The 17,722-nt window shown below is 39.1% G+C and overlaps 1 protein-coding gene across 2 annotated transcripts in view; it reads right to left on the bottom strand.

Moving 5' to 3' along the window:
• RTN1 (reticulon 1) overlaps positions 1–17,722 on the bottom strand; it is a 240,725-nt gene that overhangs the window by 24,662 nt on the left and 198,341 nt on the right. Inside the window, exon 1 of one of the 2 annotated variants that reach the window (XM_065940614.1) lies at positions 7,225–7,505. The exons of the other annotated variant lie outside the window; for it this stretch is intronic. Within the exon in view, the coding sequence (XP_065796686.1) occupies positions 7,225–7,285 (61 nt within the window). The 5' untranslated portion in view covers positions 7,286–7,505. Of the gene's footprint in view, positions 1–7,224; positions 7,506–17,722 lie in introns of those variants that run through there. 2 annotated transcript variants of the gene reach the window in all.

A 17,722-nucleotide genomic window follows, 5' to 3' on the forward strand; every position in this document is an offset into this window, starting at 1 on the left:
GTCATCTTGGTAGAGTAAGCCTGGCACATTCCATGCTGCAAAGTTAACACAGTGCTGCTTTGGCCATTGTCATCTTGGTAGAGTAAGCCTGGCCAGGAAATGAACCAGTTGCTGTGCTCTACTTAGTTGCTCAGTCATGTCTGACTCTTTGAGATCCCGTGGACTGCAGCCTGCCAGGTTCCTCCGTCCATGGGGATTCTCCAGGCAGGAATACTGGAGTGGGCTGCCATGCCCTCCTCCAGGGTTTTCCCAACCCAGGGATCGAACCCAGGTCGTCTGTGTTGCAGGTGAGTTCTTTACCATCTAAGCCACCAGGGAAGGATGGTTCATTCTAAAGGGTCACATTCCATGCTGTAAAGTTAACACAGTGCTGCTTAGGCCATTGTCACCTTCGTAGAGCAGGCCTGGCCAGGAAGTGAGACAGTAGGGCCCAGTATTTAAGGTGAGGTGATCAGCTCCTCCTGCTAAACCTCCAGCAAATGGGCTCATTTGGGACTAAAGGAAGACATATGGTCATGTGGAGAGAACGGCAGGCTCTGGGGACATGGTGGTTGAGGGACGCACACAGAAACATTTTCAGGAGATGGAGTAATGAATGTCTTTGTGTGCTTTTTCTTTCTTTAATAAGCTTTCTGACTTGATCAACATACAAAACTGTTCATTGGTTGGTTTGTCATCAGTCATAATTAGTCACAAAATCTTTAGTCTGAGCCATACCTTTATTAAAATCCACCATTGTATCGGAACAGAACCATGGAGGAAGACTGCAGTTGGTTCTTTTTTTTTTAAAAGAATATGTTTAAAAATCTTGACAAAGACTATAATGACTAAAATATTTCTTGAACTGAAAAGATATGACAAGGGAAAGGAATAATTTCTCACTGTACTTTTGTTCTATTCAATAAAACATTATGCATTCCTGACCCCCATTACCACTAGATTTGGTCTGCAGTTTGGTGAAATGATTCTGAAGGCTGAACCTAAGATATGACTACATTTGAACTATGCCCACTGTGAAAAGGGCCTAACTGTAATAAATTCTGGGGCTTCCCAGGTGGCTCAGTGGTAAAGAATCCAACTGCCAATGTAGGACATGTAGGAGACCTGGGTTCAATCCCTGGGTTGGGAAGATCTTCTGGGGGGTGGGGGGGAATGGTAACTCATTCCAGTATTCCTGCCTGGAAATCCCATGGACAGAGGACCCTAGCAGACTACAGTCCACAGGGAAGCAGAGTTGGATACGACTGAGCAACTAAACAGGCATGTAATAAATTCTAAACATTAAACACCAGTTTGGTCAAAGAACCTGTAAGTAAGGCTTGAATTATTTTCTGCCTTTGTCAATATAAGAAATAAGAAAGAATTCAAGGATTTTCTCTTGTGAAACAATAAGATAATTGCTCAGATTTAACTTCCTAGCTCAAACATTAGGGGGATATAGAGCTCTATACTTCTATGTTCTAAAACTCCTAACAATCTTTTGTTATTTAAAATATATTCTATGAAGTCATAATATAATTATAATTTCATGTTTTAATATAGTTATTATTATTGTCCTATAACATAGGCAGAAGATAATTTTAAAAAAATTATTAATGTCAAGTTCTTAGCTTTCAAATTGTGAGCTTAATTATAAGGTAGTCATGGAACTGGAAAAGAGACAAATGTAAATATTAACACATGGTCAGGTATGCACACAACTTAGGGAACACGTTGAGAAGGATGGGAAATTTAGTGGTGATGCAAATTTAATCAGTTTTCTGTGTATTTTAGAATTCTATTTTAAGTGAACTTAAAATAGGTCAGTTACTTCACAGATTTCTGTTCCTGAATGTATTAATTTTTCTAAAGATGAAAAAGAACTGAGTAAAGAACATCATGTCAAATACTATAAGAAAAAAGTGGAAGGAAAGGAGGCAAGGAGAGAAACTTTTTAAAAATGAAGGAAGGGCCTGCTGATTAAGACAGAACATTTCATCCACAACCCCCATTGATATATAGTATCATAATGCTTTAGTGATGAAGTATCAGGAATATTATTTTTTAATTAAAGAAATATTAATTCATGGAAAAATGAGAAAAACCATAGATTTGAAGATGTAGATTTAGACTGGAATTTTTGTCAACCTTTCTTACCCATGGTGGATCTTCCTTTAAAAAAAAAAAAACACTGCAGAGAGTCCATCTATACAGTCTAAAGCCAAAACATGTAATTAAAAAATGAGTTTACCCTATTGATGCTTATCATAGTTTTTTTCCTTAATTTTAGTAAGGAATAGCTCATGACACAAAGAAACATGCATTTGAAGTTGAGCAATTCTTTCACGTCAGTTTCTTCCATTAAATTATTTCACATACTTTTAAAGATATGTACAATCTTGTTTAATAAAAACTGCTTCTGTTCTCTACCTAGTCCTCTAGATTCATTTTATATAGTATACAGATATTGGAAGATATTCAACAAATATGAACATTAATCAACTCTAGATGGAAGGACTTTGGGTGATTTGTGGCTTTCATTTGAAACTCTCTTTGTTGAAATGGAAATTTTCATAATGCACATGTATTATTTTTAGAAAACCAAAAAAGTCACTATTTTCTCCCCAAATTTTGAAATATTCCGTTAAAAAAATTCTCTTGAAAATGATAATACATTGTGAAAAAGGAGAATTTTATTTTTCAGTGAAGTAATAACTACCTACATTTGGTATATTATCTGTATAATGAGTTTTCTTGCATTAAAAACAAATCCCTAGATCATCAGCTAAGGAAGTTTTCCCATTAGCTCTCTTTAGAATCTGAGAGAGGGAGCTTGTAAATGAAATTATTTATGCTGTAAGGTTTGCACAAGTGTTCTAATAATACTGAACCTCAATAAAATGCTGAATGATGGCACTGGTCTATCTTTATGTCTGTAGGTAAAATTGTCTTTATTAAATGCCATTTTAAAAATACAAGCATACAGTTCAATTCCTATATTTAAAACAGACACTTCCTCTGTATTTGGGGAGGCGTGGTCATTCTGAACCAGCGCCTTTGAGAATAGACTACCCTCAACACTGTTTTCACAGAGAACTATAGGTCAGCATAAAGCTTTCAAAATGCTTTATTTACTAACAAAATGAGAAATATGTAAGATTATATTCTCTGGAAGGTCTTTCACCCTTCAATATATTACAATATTTTAGGGGAATCTGTAAGTACAAAATGCTGCCACATATAGTAAGTGGGAGCTATTAGTCTCAACTTCCCACATTGCCAAGTGTCCTGCCCATGAAACTGTCAAATGCAGTGATACTTGGAAAAACAAAAAAAGGAGTCTTTAGAGTACAAGTGAAATAATATGAATGAGTGGTTTTGGTCAAACTTTGTTTCCCTGCCACAGTACCACTTGGATTCAGTGGTCAAAAGAGCAGACTGCTCTGCATCTGGGACTCATTAAGTCCTAGGGCAAATTACTAGACATCTTAATCTTAAAATCCCATTTCCTCCTCTATAAAACGTTGTGTTAGCTGCTCAGTCATGTCCGACTCTTTGCGACCCCACGGACTGTAGCTTGCCAGACTCTTTTGTCCATGGAATTCTCCAGGCAAGAATACTGGAGTGGGTAGCCATTCCCTTCTCCAGAGGATCTTCCCGACCCAGGGATCAAACCCGGGTTTCTTGCATTGCAGCCAGATTCTTTACTGTCTGAGCCACCAGGGAAGTGAGAGTAAAACAATAATCTCAGAAAGATATCAGATTAAGATCTGTAAAAAGAGTTTAGGACAATGACCAACACATGGGTAATAATGATGGAGAATTTTTAACAATGAGTTCATGATGATGATGATGACAACAACGGTGTAAATTGGTCAAAATCACTGACTCAACTGCTCAATATTGCTTTGTCTTTACAGAGATAAGCTGTGTGAAAATATCTTGGAAGGGGTGAAGGAGAGTTCACTTTCTGAAATTCAGCATTAGTGAAAGAGGCAGTGTGTGAAATGGGAAGAGTTCTGGATTTTTGGCCACCATCACCTTTTCACTACCCCACTTGCTACTTAATGAAAAACTTTGGGCAAATCACATAACCTCTTTGAGCCTCATGTTGTTCAAGAGTAAACTGAAATGCTCAAATGAGAAGACGTTTGGCAAAATGAAAGGTATGTAAATGGGAGGGATTTTTAACACCCCCTACTACACAGATAATCCTTTACATTTTTAGAAAAACCATTGAGGAAGAAGCCATCTACTTTGGAGGCAGATGGTAGAGTAGAAGAATCAAAGGGCTCTGGAGTCAGACAGCTTCGGCTTGAATCTGGCCTCTGGCATTACCAGCTGTGTGCGTTGGCAAGAAGCCTCAGTTCCTCACTTCTAAAATGGGATAATAATAAAACTCACACATCATAGGATTCATGAAGATTAACTGCAATGATACAAGTAAAGTAGTAAAAGTGCCCAATAAATGTCAATATTTAACAGTAATAACTAGTAATCTGAAGAATCCCAGGTCTATTGCCACATTTTATTAGGTTATTGTCTTATTTCATCTTCACTGAGCAGGCTGGGCTTTGATTTATCAGCAAATTGGGTATGAGTATCATTTTTTTAACAGAAGCAGACTCTGTCTAATGTAGTATAATGTGGACTTCAGTCTCTCTTTAAACATTCTTGTTTACAGCTAAAATCATATATATTAATAAAATATAAACTTCCTTTTGCATGTATACTACAGTTTTTAGGACACATTGTATTAGTTTCAGTAGAGTCATCCTGACATACCTAATGAACTACAATTTCTCTGTGGAATTGTTTAATAATATGGAGGAAGCCTGGGGCTCCCTTTATTCCCTTTTCCAAGCAAAACCTTCACTTCTCACTATTTCTGGAGGACATTATCCTCAATGTTATACTGACTTCTTTTAACTGCATTCACAGCTGCTCCTGTATCACACCCATTTCGTCATTTGTATACTAGACCTTGCTCTGCTGGTCTATGGATTGGGCTAAGAATTATTACACATGAGTGGTTTCAACCCCAGTTATGTGTTAAACTCATTTGAGAGCTTTTGAAAAATACTGGTGCTGGACTCAATGGAATCAGAACCTCTAGGGGTGGGGCACAGACATCCTTTGTGTTTTTTAAAGCTTGCCAGGTGATACTAATATGCAGCCAGTGTTAAGAACAGCTTTTTTTTTTTAATAATTAGAAAATTAAAATGAAGATACACTTAAAATACTAAACAAGAATCTTATCATAGATTTTAATTTAGATGAAAGTTCTCCTAGTGGGGAGAAACAGGAATAATTTACTTATAATTTCTCTTTTATGCTTAAAAACCCACCCACCCAGTTATCAGTCAATTTTCAGGATTATGGCTTTGTTCTATCTGACAAAAGGAAATCAATGGTACTGAAGATGACCAAAGGTCACAGTATAAAAGACCCTCAATGATCCTGCATTAATCTTCATAAACAGCTGTACACTGCAAATGAAAATGACAGTCTTTAATGGACAAATTACAGCATTTTGTGTTATTTTCTGATTATAAATGTCCATATTTTTAACCCCCCAGTGAAAATGTCAACAGAGGCAAAACACATAGGATTGTGATGAAACAGTGTCTTAGATCTTATACATATTAGAAAATTTGACACTTCTGCTACCTACTTTTGGTAAGAATAGAGGAAATCCATAAGAATAATCTTAAAAACCAACTTTATGTCCAAACTAAACTTGGTATTCTATCAAGCTATAGATATCTGTTGAGTGTGTACTTGGAATAAACTGGATGAGTCTAAACATGTAGCAAGAATGAAATGTTACCAAGAATTTTCACAGCTGTCTTCTGTATAAAACATATGCCAGGTCATGTAGTTATCTTCATTCTCTAAAATGATGCCCTGAATGGCCATACATTTCTTATTTCCCAGCTTTTAAATTTATTAGATCCATTTATTCACTTTTGACAGTTGTATTTCCAATAGATCCAAATAATTTGAACTAGATTATTGCATTTTATGTCTCTGCCACCCAACTAATACAAGGCAGAGAAAATATGCTCTTAATTCTGAGGTTCATGTTTACTTTTTCTTTGCTTAAAAAATTTACCAAAGAAAAACTCTATGGGGCATTAAGACATCCCATTCTTTTTGTGATACAATATTACAAGAGAAAGGTGTCTTTTTTTTTTTTTTTAAATCAGCTTCTGCTCCAGAGTATTCTTGGTCCCCTGAGGGATGCTGCAACCTTGCAGGTTAAGTCAAACGCACCTTCTTCAGAACCATTTGTTAAACATTAAAAGACACTTCATATTACAAACATCCAAGTTTACAACACATAATTCATTCTTGCAGTCTCCCTTTCTCCTAGTAATCTCAAACTGAGTAAGGTGATGGAGAGAATCTTAATGTAACAAAGGCGAGATGGAGATGTGTGAAGTATGAGGCTGAATAAAAATGGCTGAAAAGCAATCCAAGCGAGGCTGGAGGGTGGCCACACCCAGTGCTAATATGGACTGTTTCAAAATAAATCTGTTATAACAGAGAGCAACTGGCACTGTTTTTTAATTTCCCTCCATTTGTTCCAGATATACCCGTTATTAATGAACAGTAGTTAGCAAGTTACCCCAATGACAGACAAAAAACCCCGAAATATTTCAAAGTGAATCATCCTAATATGTGTCTACGCCATCATATTTTCAGGATTTTGAGAGCTATTCTGCATTTCCAGTTTCCTTTGTGTGACCACAAATAATAACCCTAAAATGGGTGTGTCCCTCTTAAAAGGATGCACTAGAGCCCACTCCGTTAACGGTTCTACTAGATTTCAATCTTTAGGCACAAATTAAAGGCACTGGGATACATGGAACAAAAAGAAAGCATTTTAACTCCGGGAATAAGAAGAGATTAAACAAGTACTGAACGTTTAGCGGAACCCAAAAGAGCTCCAGGAGGAGGCAAAAGATGCATTATTTAGAACAGTAACCTGACAACAAGAAAACAAAGGGGTGGGGGTGGGGGATTTTTTTTTTTTTTAAGATGGGAAAAGTAAAAAACAAAAACAAAAAACCAAACACCATCCACTCTGATTTTTGACATAACAAGTTTACTCCCCCCAACAGAAAGCTCTTGGGTATAAAGCATGCATAGGTCCCACAGGTGAAATGATGCACAATGGCTGATTCCGGGTCCCGGGCTCCCGTGCGCCGCAGGCATGCACTACGGAAATAAAGAGAATACCCTGACTTTTCCAGTTGCTCCAAACACAGTCCATCTTGGTGGAATCGGCAGTGGCCTGCATCGTGCGCGCTTTGAGGGCTCGCCGTTGCTGTCCTCGGGGGCGCTGAGCGGGCACTCGGGCGTCGGTGCCCCGGCTGCAGCGCTGCTCCCGGCGGCCGCGGCTGCAGACTGAGGCTGCACCAGCCGGCGTGCACCGCGAGGGGCGGGCGCGTCGCGGGCGCCGCAGTCTCCGCGGCAGCGAATCAGCGCGGTGCGGTGCGGGTCAGCCTGCGCGCCCGGCGATGCGGGCACCGCTAGACGCCAGAGCAGAGGCTCGCTGCCCTGGAGATGTTTAAAGGCAGTCTCACCCGGAAGGCGCAAACACTGACCGGGGGTGGGAGATCTGAGAGGAGGAGGAGAAAGGGCCAAGGGTCGGAATAAGAGCAGAACACTCGCGCTATTTCTGGGTCTTGGTGACTGGCATGGTGCATTTTCTAGAAATGTCTTAGAAACCCAAGCACTTGATGACGGCAGTACAAACCTCAGGCTTTCAGCAGCATATCCCTTAAATGTCCGCAACGCTCATTCACTTCCCCCACCCGGCCTCCAATTCTTTACATTCTGGCCACACTTTAATTGCTTAACATCTTCCAGACAATTGAGAGAGTCTTCCGCTCTTTTGGAACAGCCCATGGCTATCCAAAACCTTCCCTGGCAAGCTGCAATCACTGCAAAGAAACCCTGAAGGTTCAGTGTCTATTCCCAGCTCTGTTTGTGGGTTGAATGAATATTGGACAGTATTTGAATGTGGTGCCAGTAGGTACGGATCAAAGCCTCTGGACTCTGGCACACGGAGTCAGTAGTGACTATAGTCACACACCAAGAGTGGTCAGTTGTGGGGACATCCAAATTCCTCAACAACAGCATATTTGGGATTGAGTGTTAGGGGATGATGAATGTGAGCGATGTGTTTAATTCAGGAGATACAGTTGATTTCCAAGCCCAGTGATTCAAGGGCTTCAGGTGTCCCCACTTACAATGTGAATGTCAGTGGGAGGAGCAGAACAATGTGGTGGTGTTCAGTTACTCAGTTTTGTCTGACTCTTTGTGACCCCATGGACTGCTGCACACCAGGCTTCCCTGTCCTTCACTATCTCCCAGTGTTTGCTCAAACTTATGGCCAATCAATCAGTGATGCCATTCAACCATCTCATCTTCTGTCACTCCCTTCTACTCCTGCCATCAATCTTTCCCAGCATCAGGGTCTTTTCCAATGAGTCAGCTCTTCACATCACGTGGCCAAAGTATTGGAGCTTCAGCTTCAGCACCAGTCCTTCCAATGAATATTCAGGATTGATTTCCTTTAGTATTGACTGGTTTGATCTCCTTGCTGTCCAAGAGACTCTCAAGAGTCTTCTCCCACTCCACAGTTCAAAAGCATCAATTCCTTGGTACTCAGACTTCTTCATGGTCCAACTCTCACATCCATACAAGACTACTGGAAAAACCATAGGTTTGACCATACAGACTTTTGTCAGCAATGGGTGGTGACCTACTATTCAAATTTTAGCATGAAATGCTTTATCAGATTACTTTCCAAGGCAGTTGAGAGAATGGGCAGAGGATAGGTATGTTTTGATGAGGAAAAGGTAGAAATAGCACAGAACAAAGACTGGAATTTAGGCATTTTCTGGGGAAAGTCCTGGTAGAAGGGAACCCTTGAGGAGGCAAGACATAGCATGAGGACAGAGTTGCCTTGGGGTTTATAGAAAGGTTTATAGAAGGAAGAGTTCCCACTTCCTTTTGCTGTAGCATGGCTTTATCCATTGTAAAGAATTTCTCTCCCTCATGGAGAAGAGGAGCCTCCACAATTCCCCTGCAGCTCCCAGACGCGTTGCTTCCCAGACCCAAATATGCATTTGTACATGTTGTACCAGCAAGAGCCTAAGGACCTAATCTCAAGGTTATGCTTCTGCAAATGATTTACCTTTCATTTTATGAAGCATATACACTTTAAAATATGATCCTTAGAATCATGCATGTTCCTTTTAGAATAAAAGCTTCCAGAGAAACCAGCTAAGCCTCTGCATACCTCTAACATATCTGGAATTATTCTTAAGGAAGTTTAAGAAGAATGACTTCAGCAGGATGATTCGGCACTTCTGGGCATCATAAATCTCCTATAAGAGTAGGGTTGTCAGAGCTCCCATTTGGCTGATGAGAAGGAGGAACAGCGACCACATGATTACAAAGCACTTTTCAAACTGACTTGCTCTGGAGGTGTTAGTGACTTTGTTATATTTATACTTCCTACAGTCTTCCCACAGTTTTTTCATCATCATGGTCATGATTGGAAATTCAGTCAGCGAAATACTGAAAAGACTGGGACCTGATGATGAATTCTCACTGCATGATGTGGAGCTGGACACATTGCAAAAAGGCAGGGACAAGACTCAGAAGGAGAGAGAAAGGGTTGCCAGGTGGTTTGCTGCTGTCCTGGCCACTTTTCAGCTGGAAACCTTTGGAGCCTTGGCCACTAGGAGGCACTGCCTGTCCAATGAAAGCCCCAGACATTAGCCTTAACAGAAGGTACCCCAGGTATCTTGAGCAGTGGGTGTTGACTGTCACATTACTGGAGCCAGTGTGTGGCTCTGACAGCACTGAGCAGCAAGGTGGGAGCAGCATGTCCCTCGCAAGGAAGAGTAGGCAGAGGCAAGCTCTCCCTCAGGTGTTGGGTAGCTGTGTCAGAATCCTTAGGCCATGAGTTTTCACTGGCCAGAGAGCTGACCTTGGAATGTCAGCTTAGCTGAAAGACCACATTCTTTTCAGTCATGCTAAATCTGGAAAGAGAAGCTTGATGGCACCCGAAAAATCAATACAACAGTTTGACAGTTGAAGATTGAGGAGGTAAGATGTCTGATGTCACAGACAGAGATACATACTAGTAAGAATTGAGGGGTTTCTATTAATGCCCAGGTGCTTAGGAGAAGCGTAAATGATCTTATTAAAGGAAATTCAGGCAGAAGAGTACAAACTTGACTGGGGATGCGGGTGTTAGATCCACTTGTGTTACAAACTTTAGTTCTGTGGCTTTCAACAAGTTATTTATCATCTCTGAACCTCTCTCATAATATACAGATGAATTACAGATTTAGACGTTTGTTTCTATGAAGTAATAAGAATTTATTTCCCATAGACATTGCAAATGGGTGCTTTCTTTGCACAAGTATTTCTTTGCACAAAGTATTAATTGAAAGCTCTTGGCAAGGTCAAAACGATAGAATGGGTAGAAAAGATATGTAAATTGTCCTTTAGCAGTGAAAGAAAACAGAAAGCAAAATAAAGCTTGCTGAAAGCGGGCAGGAACTGCCTCTGTCTTTAAACCAGGAAAGAACAGACGGGCTTTGTATGCAGCCAGCTTAGAACTCAGTTTAGGTACTGCCAGGAAGGGAAGTGATTTCTTTAGTTTTCTGGATGAAATCGTGCATTAGTCTGTTATAGGGAAAAGCAAAAGAGCCAAGTTTTGTAATCTCATCCCAGATCTAGATGAATGTTGAAGGCTGCCACGTCCAGAGTGCCGTATTGTGTTTGTCTACTATAGCATCAGGATTTATACTGATGAGACTCAATGGCACCTGCATTGACACACTTATTTAAGAAATACTTACCAAGCACCTACTGTATTCCAGATACTGCTCTAAGCATAAAGCAAAGTTCCTACTCTTAAGAAGTTATATGCCAGTCTTATGGGAGGAACAGAAAAAAATAAAAAAGGTAAATATTATATATATTTCACTTGTGGAGGAGTGTACTGGGGAAAATAAAGCAGGTAAAAGAGGATAGAAAAGGATGTGGGTGGACATTTGCTATTTTATAATGAGAGTCTGTGAAGGCCTAACTCCTGGTAAAAGTAGAGTAGACACCTAATGGAAGAAAGGAGAAAGCCATTAACATGTATGGGAGAAGAGTATTCACAGATGCACTCAATTTTCAGAACAGAATGTAACAGCTAGTAAACTATATCAAGAATTCTCACAGAACTCCCTGGTTTTTTAAGGCTCAGAAGTACAGCAATTGGAAGGAAAGGCACAAAACCAAAAAAAACCACTTCATTATAATAAAAGAACACTAAGAACTCTGTTCTATGCCATATGGAATAAGGAAATTTAAAGGAAAAACCAATTTAGTACATAACCCACTGTACCAAAACACTGCATGAATTGTCTTCAATTCAAATAAGAGATTAGCAGTTGTTATTTTCCAGGTGCTTTATCTTGTGGTATGCACTGATATTTAGCTGTTACAAGATCCCTATGAGGTAGACAGTATTTACTCTCATTTTCTTGATTCATTCATTCATTCAATCTACAACTGTTTATTGAGCCCACACTAAGTGCCTGTCTCTGTAAATACAAAGGGAACTGCCCACTGGGGGGCAGTTTACTGGGGGGGAAATTTACATATAAATAGATAAATGCAATCAGTGGATTGTGTGAACAGGAAACCGTGGGTACAGAGTTCTTAGGGGCAGAGGTTTCAGGAAAAGCTTCAGAGAATAGGTGACAATTAAGCTAAGTTATGAGTAAGAAGTGTATCAGCAGTTTGAGTGATGGGCTTTCGTGGCAGACAGAGATGGAAACTTAATTTCGGAAATGTGTAGAAGCCAGACTGTGACAGCCCTGAGTAGTAATACTGTCAATAGATGAGGGCCACCCAGCAGGATTTTAAGCAGAAGAGTTAACATGGGAAGTGGCATAATTTATCCAAATTTGGCTGAGAAGTTTCCAGAATCAACTGCTGTTGTGCAGTCACTAAGTCATGTCTGATTCTCTGCAACATCGTAAACTGCAGCACACCAGACTTCCTTGTCCTTTACTATCTCCTGGAGTTTGCTCAAATTCATGTCCATTGAGTTGGTGATATTATCTAACCATCTTATCCTCTGCTGCCTCCTGCTCCTTTTGCCTTCAATCTTTCCCAGCATCAAAGTCTTTTTCAGTGAGTCAGCCCGTCTCATTAGGTAGCCAACGTACTGGAGCTTTAATGTCAGCATCAGTCCTTCCAATGAATATTTAGGGTATTCAGGGTTGGTTTCCTTTAGGATTGGTTTGATCTCCTTGTAGTTCAAGGGACTCTCAAGAGTCTTCTCCAACACCACAATTCAAAAGCATCAATTGTTCAGCACTCAGCTTTTTTTATGGTCCAATTCTCACATCCATACACGACTACTGGAAAAATCATACCTTTGACTATATGGACCTTTGTTGGCAAAGTGATGTCTCTGCTTTTTAATATGCTGCTCAAGTTTGTCATAGCTTCCCTTCCAAGGAGCAAGTGTCTTTTAATTTAATGGCTGCAGTCACTGTCTGCAGTGATTTTGGAGCCCAAGAAAATAAAGTCTGTCACTGTTTCCACTTTTTCCTGTTCTATTTGCCATGAAGGGATGGGATCAGATGCCATGATCTTAGTTTTCTGAATGTTGATTTCCAAGCCAGACTTCTCACTCTCTTCTTTCACTCTAAGAGGCTCTTCAATTCCTTTTCACCTCTGCCATTAGGGTGGCATCATCTGCATATCTGAGGTTGTTGATATTTCTTCCAGCAATCTTGATTTCAGCTTGTGATTCATCCAGCCTGGCATTTCACAAGATGTACTCTGCACAGAAGTTTAATAAGCAGGGTGACAATATATAGCCTTGTCATACTCCTTTCCCAATTTTGAACCAGTACATTGTTCCATGTCCAGCTCTGTCGCTTCTTGACCTGCATATAGGTTTCTCAGGAGGCAATTAAAGTGATCTGTTATTCCCATCTCTTTTGTCTGCAGTTTGTTGTGATTCACACAGTCAAAGGCTTTAGCATAGTCATTGAAGCAGATGTTTTTCTGGAATTCTCTTGCTTTTTCTATGATCCAACGGATGTTGGCAATTTGATCTATGGTTCCTCTTTTTCTAAATCTAGCTTGTACATCTGGAAGTTCTTGGTTCACATAATGCTGAAGCCTAGCTTGAAGGATTTTGAGTATAATCTTGCTGCTGCTGCTGCCAAGTCGCTTCAGTTGTGTCCGACTCTGTGCGACCCCATAGACAGCAGCCCACCAGGCTCCCCTGTCCCTGGGATTCTCCAGGCAAGAACACTGGAGTGGGTTGCCATTTCCTTCTCCAATGCATGAAAATGAAAAGTGAAAGTGAAGTCACTCAGTCGTGTCTGACTATACGCGACCCCATGGACTGCAGCCTATTTTCCAGGCAAGAGTACTGGAGTGGGTTGCCATTGCCTTCTCCGATAATCTTGCTAGCATATGAAATGACCACAATTGTGTGGTAGTTAGAACATTCTTTGGCATTGCCCTTCTTTGGGATTGGAATGAAAACTGACCTTTTCCAGTCCTGTGACCACTTACTGAGTTTTCCAAATTTGCTGGCATATTGAGTGCAGCACTTTAACAGCATCATGTTTGGGGATCTGAAACAGCTCAGCTGGAATTCCATCACCTCCACTAGCTTTGTTCGTAGTGGTGTTTCCTAAGGCCCACTTGACTTCACAGTGCAGGATGTCTGGCTCTAGATGAGTGCCCACACCCTCATGGTTATCCAGTTATCCAGAATTGACAAAAGACATAAATTCTATCCCTAAGTAAGACATATAAGAAATCCATACCCTGACTCACATCACAGTGAAATTGCAGGGCATCAAAACAAAGGAGAAATTTTAAAAGCAGATATAAATAACAGACAAATTACAGGAATAGCAATCTTCTCATTAATAGAAGCTAGAAGACAATGAAATAATATCCTCAAAGTGGTGAAGGAGAATAACCATCATCTAGAATTATATACCCAGAAAGACATACAGGCATTTTCAAAAAAATAAGAAATGAGAGAAATTCCTAATGGCAGACTCTGCAGAAAAATAAACCAAAAACAGTACTCCAGAAAGAATAAAACTGAATCTAAATTCAGTTAAAAGGTAAAAGTGACATGCATGAAAAGAATGCTGGGCATACAGATCAGTAATGGCTAGCTTAATAAAAGGGTTATAAATGAAAGATGAAAGCAAAACAGTGGACAAAATAAAACATAGGTAGAAAGCAGTGATAAGAGCAAAAGCATTCTAAGATCCTAGTATTGTTTAGGAGGAGGATAGAGATATTTTAGACTATGAAAATGTCATATTTATATGCTAAATATTTAATGGTCTCCAGTAAAAGAAAATAATTAGAATACATAACTTCCATGAGAATAAAATTTACAAGCAAGGTAATTAATTCAATCAAACAGAAATTAGGCAAAGGAAAAATGAGAAGCAAAGAAAATAACTAGTAAATTGAAAGCACAAAATAAAGCATTAAAATGCTTCTAAATATATCTAAATAATGCCAACTAAAAAAGATGAAAGCTCTCATAATGGATGAAAAAGATTTAGCCAAAGGATGTTTTCAAAAGAAAGTCCTAAAACATACTGACACAGAAATGTTCTAAGTAGAAAGGGCAAAAGCTGTACCAGATTAATTTTTGTAATAGTGACCTTGCTAGATTTACTTATTAATTTTATTTGTAGATTCTTTTGAATTTTATGCATACATAAGAATATCTTCTCTGAATAAAGATGGCTTTATCTCTTCCTTTCCAATCTTTATATTTAATTTCCTTACCTTAACATACAGCATTGGCTAGGACTTAATGTTTAGTAGAGGTGGTTAACAGGGACTATCCTGTCTTTTCTTTTTAATTAAGGGGGAAAATATGCCCAAAATTTCACCATTAAACATGATGCAAGCTGTGAATTTTTCAGCTATCCATTATCAGAATAAGAAAATTCCTTCTGGTACCAATTTTCTGAGAATTTTTGTCATGAATAGATACCAAATTTTATCAAATGCTTGTACTGAGCCTAGTGAGATGATCACACGGGATTTCTCCTTAATTTTATTAATGTATACATTACATGGATTGAATTTTGAGTGTGTCCTCTTCTTTCTTCTCTTATAATATTTTCTTAAGCTTTTGTATCAGGGTTAAACTGGCGACACAAAAGAGTTGGAAAGTGTTAATCCCGCTAATATTTTCCAAAGGAGTTTATGTAAGATGGTATTATTTCATTTCGGAATGTTTGCAAGAATTCACCAGGGAACCCATTTGGACCTGGAGTTTTATTTGTGAGATGATCTTTAACTACAGATTTCTTTAACGGTGTAACATTATTCTGATTTTTTAATTTCTGCTTATAACAATTTTGGTCAGGTTTTTCCAAATTAATTTGTCAATTTAAAATATATTGTCAAATTTATTGGCATGTTACTCATAATATCATTTTTTAATTTTTTAATAATCTGGAGGAGTCAAAGTCATGTTTCCCTTCTCATTTATGATATTTTAAGCTTTTTCTCTACTCTTTCTTGATCATTTTGTTGGAGATTTTTCAATATAATGAATTAGTTTTAAAGAATAAAATTTTACTCTATTGCCTTTCCTCTGTTGTATATATACTCTCTCTTTCATTCTCTTATTATAATCATTATCTTACTTTACTTTCATTTGCTCTTCATTTATTGTTGTTCATTCGCTAAACTATGGCCAGCTTTGCGACCAACCCCATGGACTGCAGCATGCCAGGCATCCTGGTCCTTTAGTCATACCTAGAGTTTGCTCAACTCATGTCCAGTGAGTCAGTAATGCCATCCAACAATCTAATCCTCTGTCATCTCCTTCTCCTTTTGCCTTCAATCTTTTCCAGCAACAGGGTCTTTTCTAATGAGCTGGTTCCTCTCATCAGGTGACCAAAGGACTGGATCCTCAGCTTCAGCATCAGTCCTTCTGATAAATATTCAGGGTTGATTTCCTTTACGACTGACTGGTTTGATCTCTTTGCTGCCTAAGGGACTCTCAAGAGTCTCCTCCAGACCAGAGTTTGAAAGCGTTAATTCTTTGGTACTCAGTCTTCTTTACGGTACAACCCTCACATCTGAATGTGACTACTGGAAAATCCATAGCTTTGACTTCCTTTATTAGCTCCTTAAAATGAAAGCTTAGATTATTGTCAGTCTTTCTTCTTTTCTAATACTTCATTGAAAAGTATTAAATACCCTCTAAACACTACAGCTGCATCCTGCAAGTTTTGATACATTATGTCAATATTATTGTTCAAAATGTTTTCCAAAGAGTTTTTTCTTTGGTCCACTGATGCTAAGAATTGTAAAATTTTGAGGATTGTTCTAACTATCCTTATTGTTTATTTCAAGTTGATAGTTGTGTTCAGTTCAGTTCAGTCACTCAGTTGTGTCCAACTCTTTGTGACCCCCATTGACTGCAGCACGCCAGGCTTCTCTGTCCATCACCAACTCCTGGAGCTTGCTCAAACTCAGGTCCATCAAGTTAGTGGTGCCATCCAACCATCTTATCCTCTGTCGACCCCTTCTTCTCTTGTCTTTAATCTTTCCCAGCATCAGAGTCTTTGCCAATGAGTTAGTTCTTCGCATCAGGTGGCCAAAGTACTGGAGTTTCAGCTTCAGCTTCCAATGAACATTCAGGACTGATTTCCTTTAGGATTGATTGGTTTGATCTTGCAGTCCAAGGGACTCTCTAGAGTCTTCTCCAACACCACACTTCAAAAGCATCAATTCTTCTGCACTCAACTTTCTTTATGCTCCAACTCTTACATCCATACATGACTACTGGAAAAACCATAGCTTTGACTAGATGGACTTTTGTCTGCAATGTCTCTGCTTTTTAATATGTTGTCTAGACTGGTCACAGCTTTTCTACCAAGGAGCAAGCATCTTTTAATTTCATGGCTGCAGTCACCATCTGCAGTGATTTGGGAGCCCAACAAAATAAAGTCTCTCACTGTTTCCATTATTTCCCCATCTATTTGCCATGAAGTGATGGGACCAGATGCCATGATCTTAGTTTTCTGAATGCTGAGTTTTAAGCCAGCTTTTTCACTCTCCTCTTTCACTTTCATCAAGAGGCTCTTCTTCACTTTCTGCCATAAGGGTGGTGTCATCTGCATATCTGAGGTTATTGATATTTCTCTTGGCAATCTTGATTCCAGCTTGTGCTTCATCCAGCCTGGCATTTCACATGATGTACTATGCATATAAGTTAAATAAACAGTGTGACAATATGAAGCCTTGACGTACTCCTTTCCTCATTTGGAACCAGTCTATTGTTCCATGTCCAGTTCTAACTGTTGCTTCTTGACCTGCATACAGATTTCTCAGGAGGCAGGTCAGGTGATCTGGTATTTCTGTCTCTTGAAGAATTTTCCACAGTTTGTTGTGATCCACACAGTCAAAGGCTTTAGCGTAGTCAATAAAGCAGATATTTTTCTGGAGAATACATTCTGTATAACTTAATTCATTGAAATTTGCTGAGACTTGCTTGAGATTTGATTTCTTTAAAGCCCTCAAGTTTGGCAGTTGAACACTTAAACAAAGTGAAAAGAAAAGCCACAAACTAGAAGACATCAGTGAAAGAACTTCTTCAAATTCATACTAAAAGAAATTTAACAGAAAAAGA

The sequence above is a fragment of the Muntiacus reevesi genome, chromosome 7, assembly GCF_963930625.1.
Source record: "Muntiacus reevesi chromosome 7, mMunRee1.1, whole genome shotgun sequence".
Taxonomy (NCBI): domain Eukaryota; kingdom Metazoa; phylum Chordata; class Mammalia; order Artiodactyla; family Cervidae; genus Muntiacus; species Muntiacus reevesi.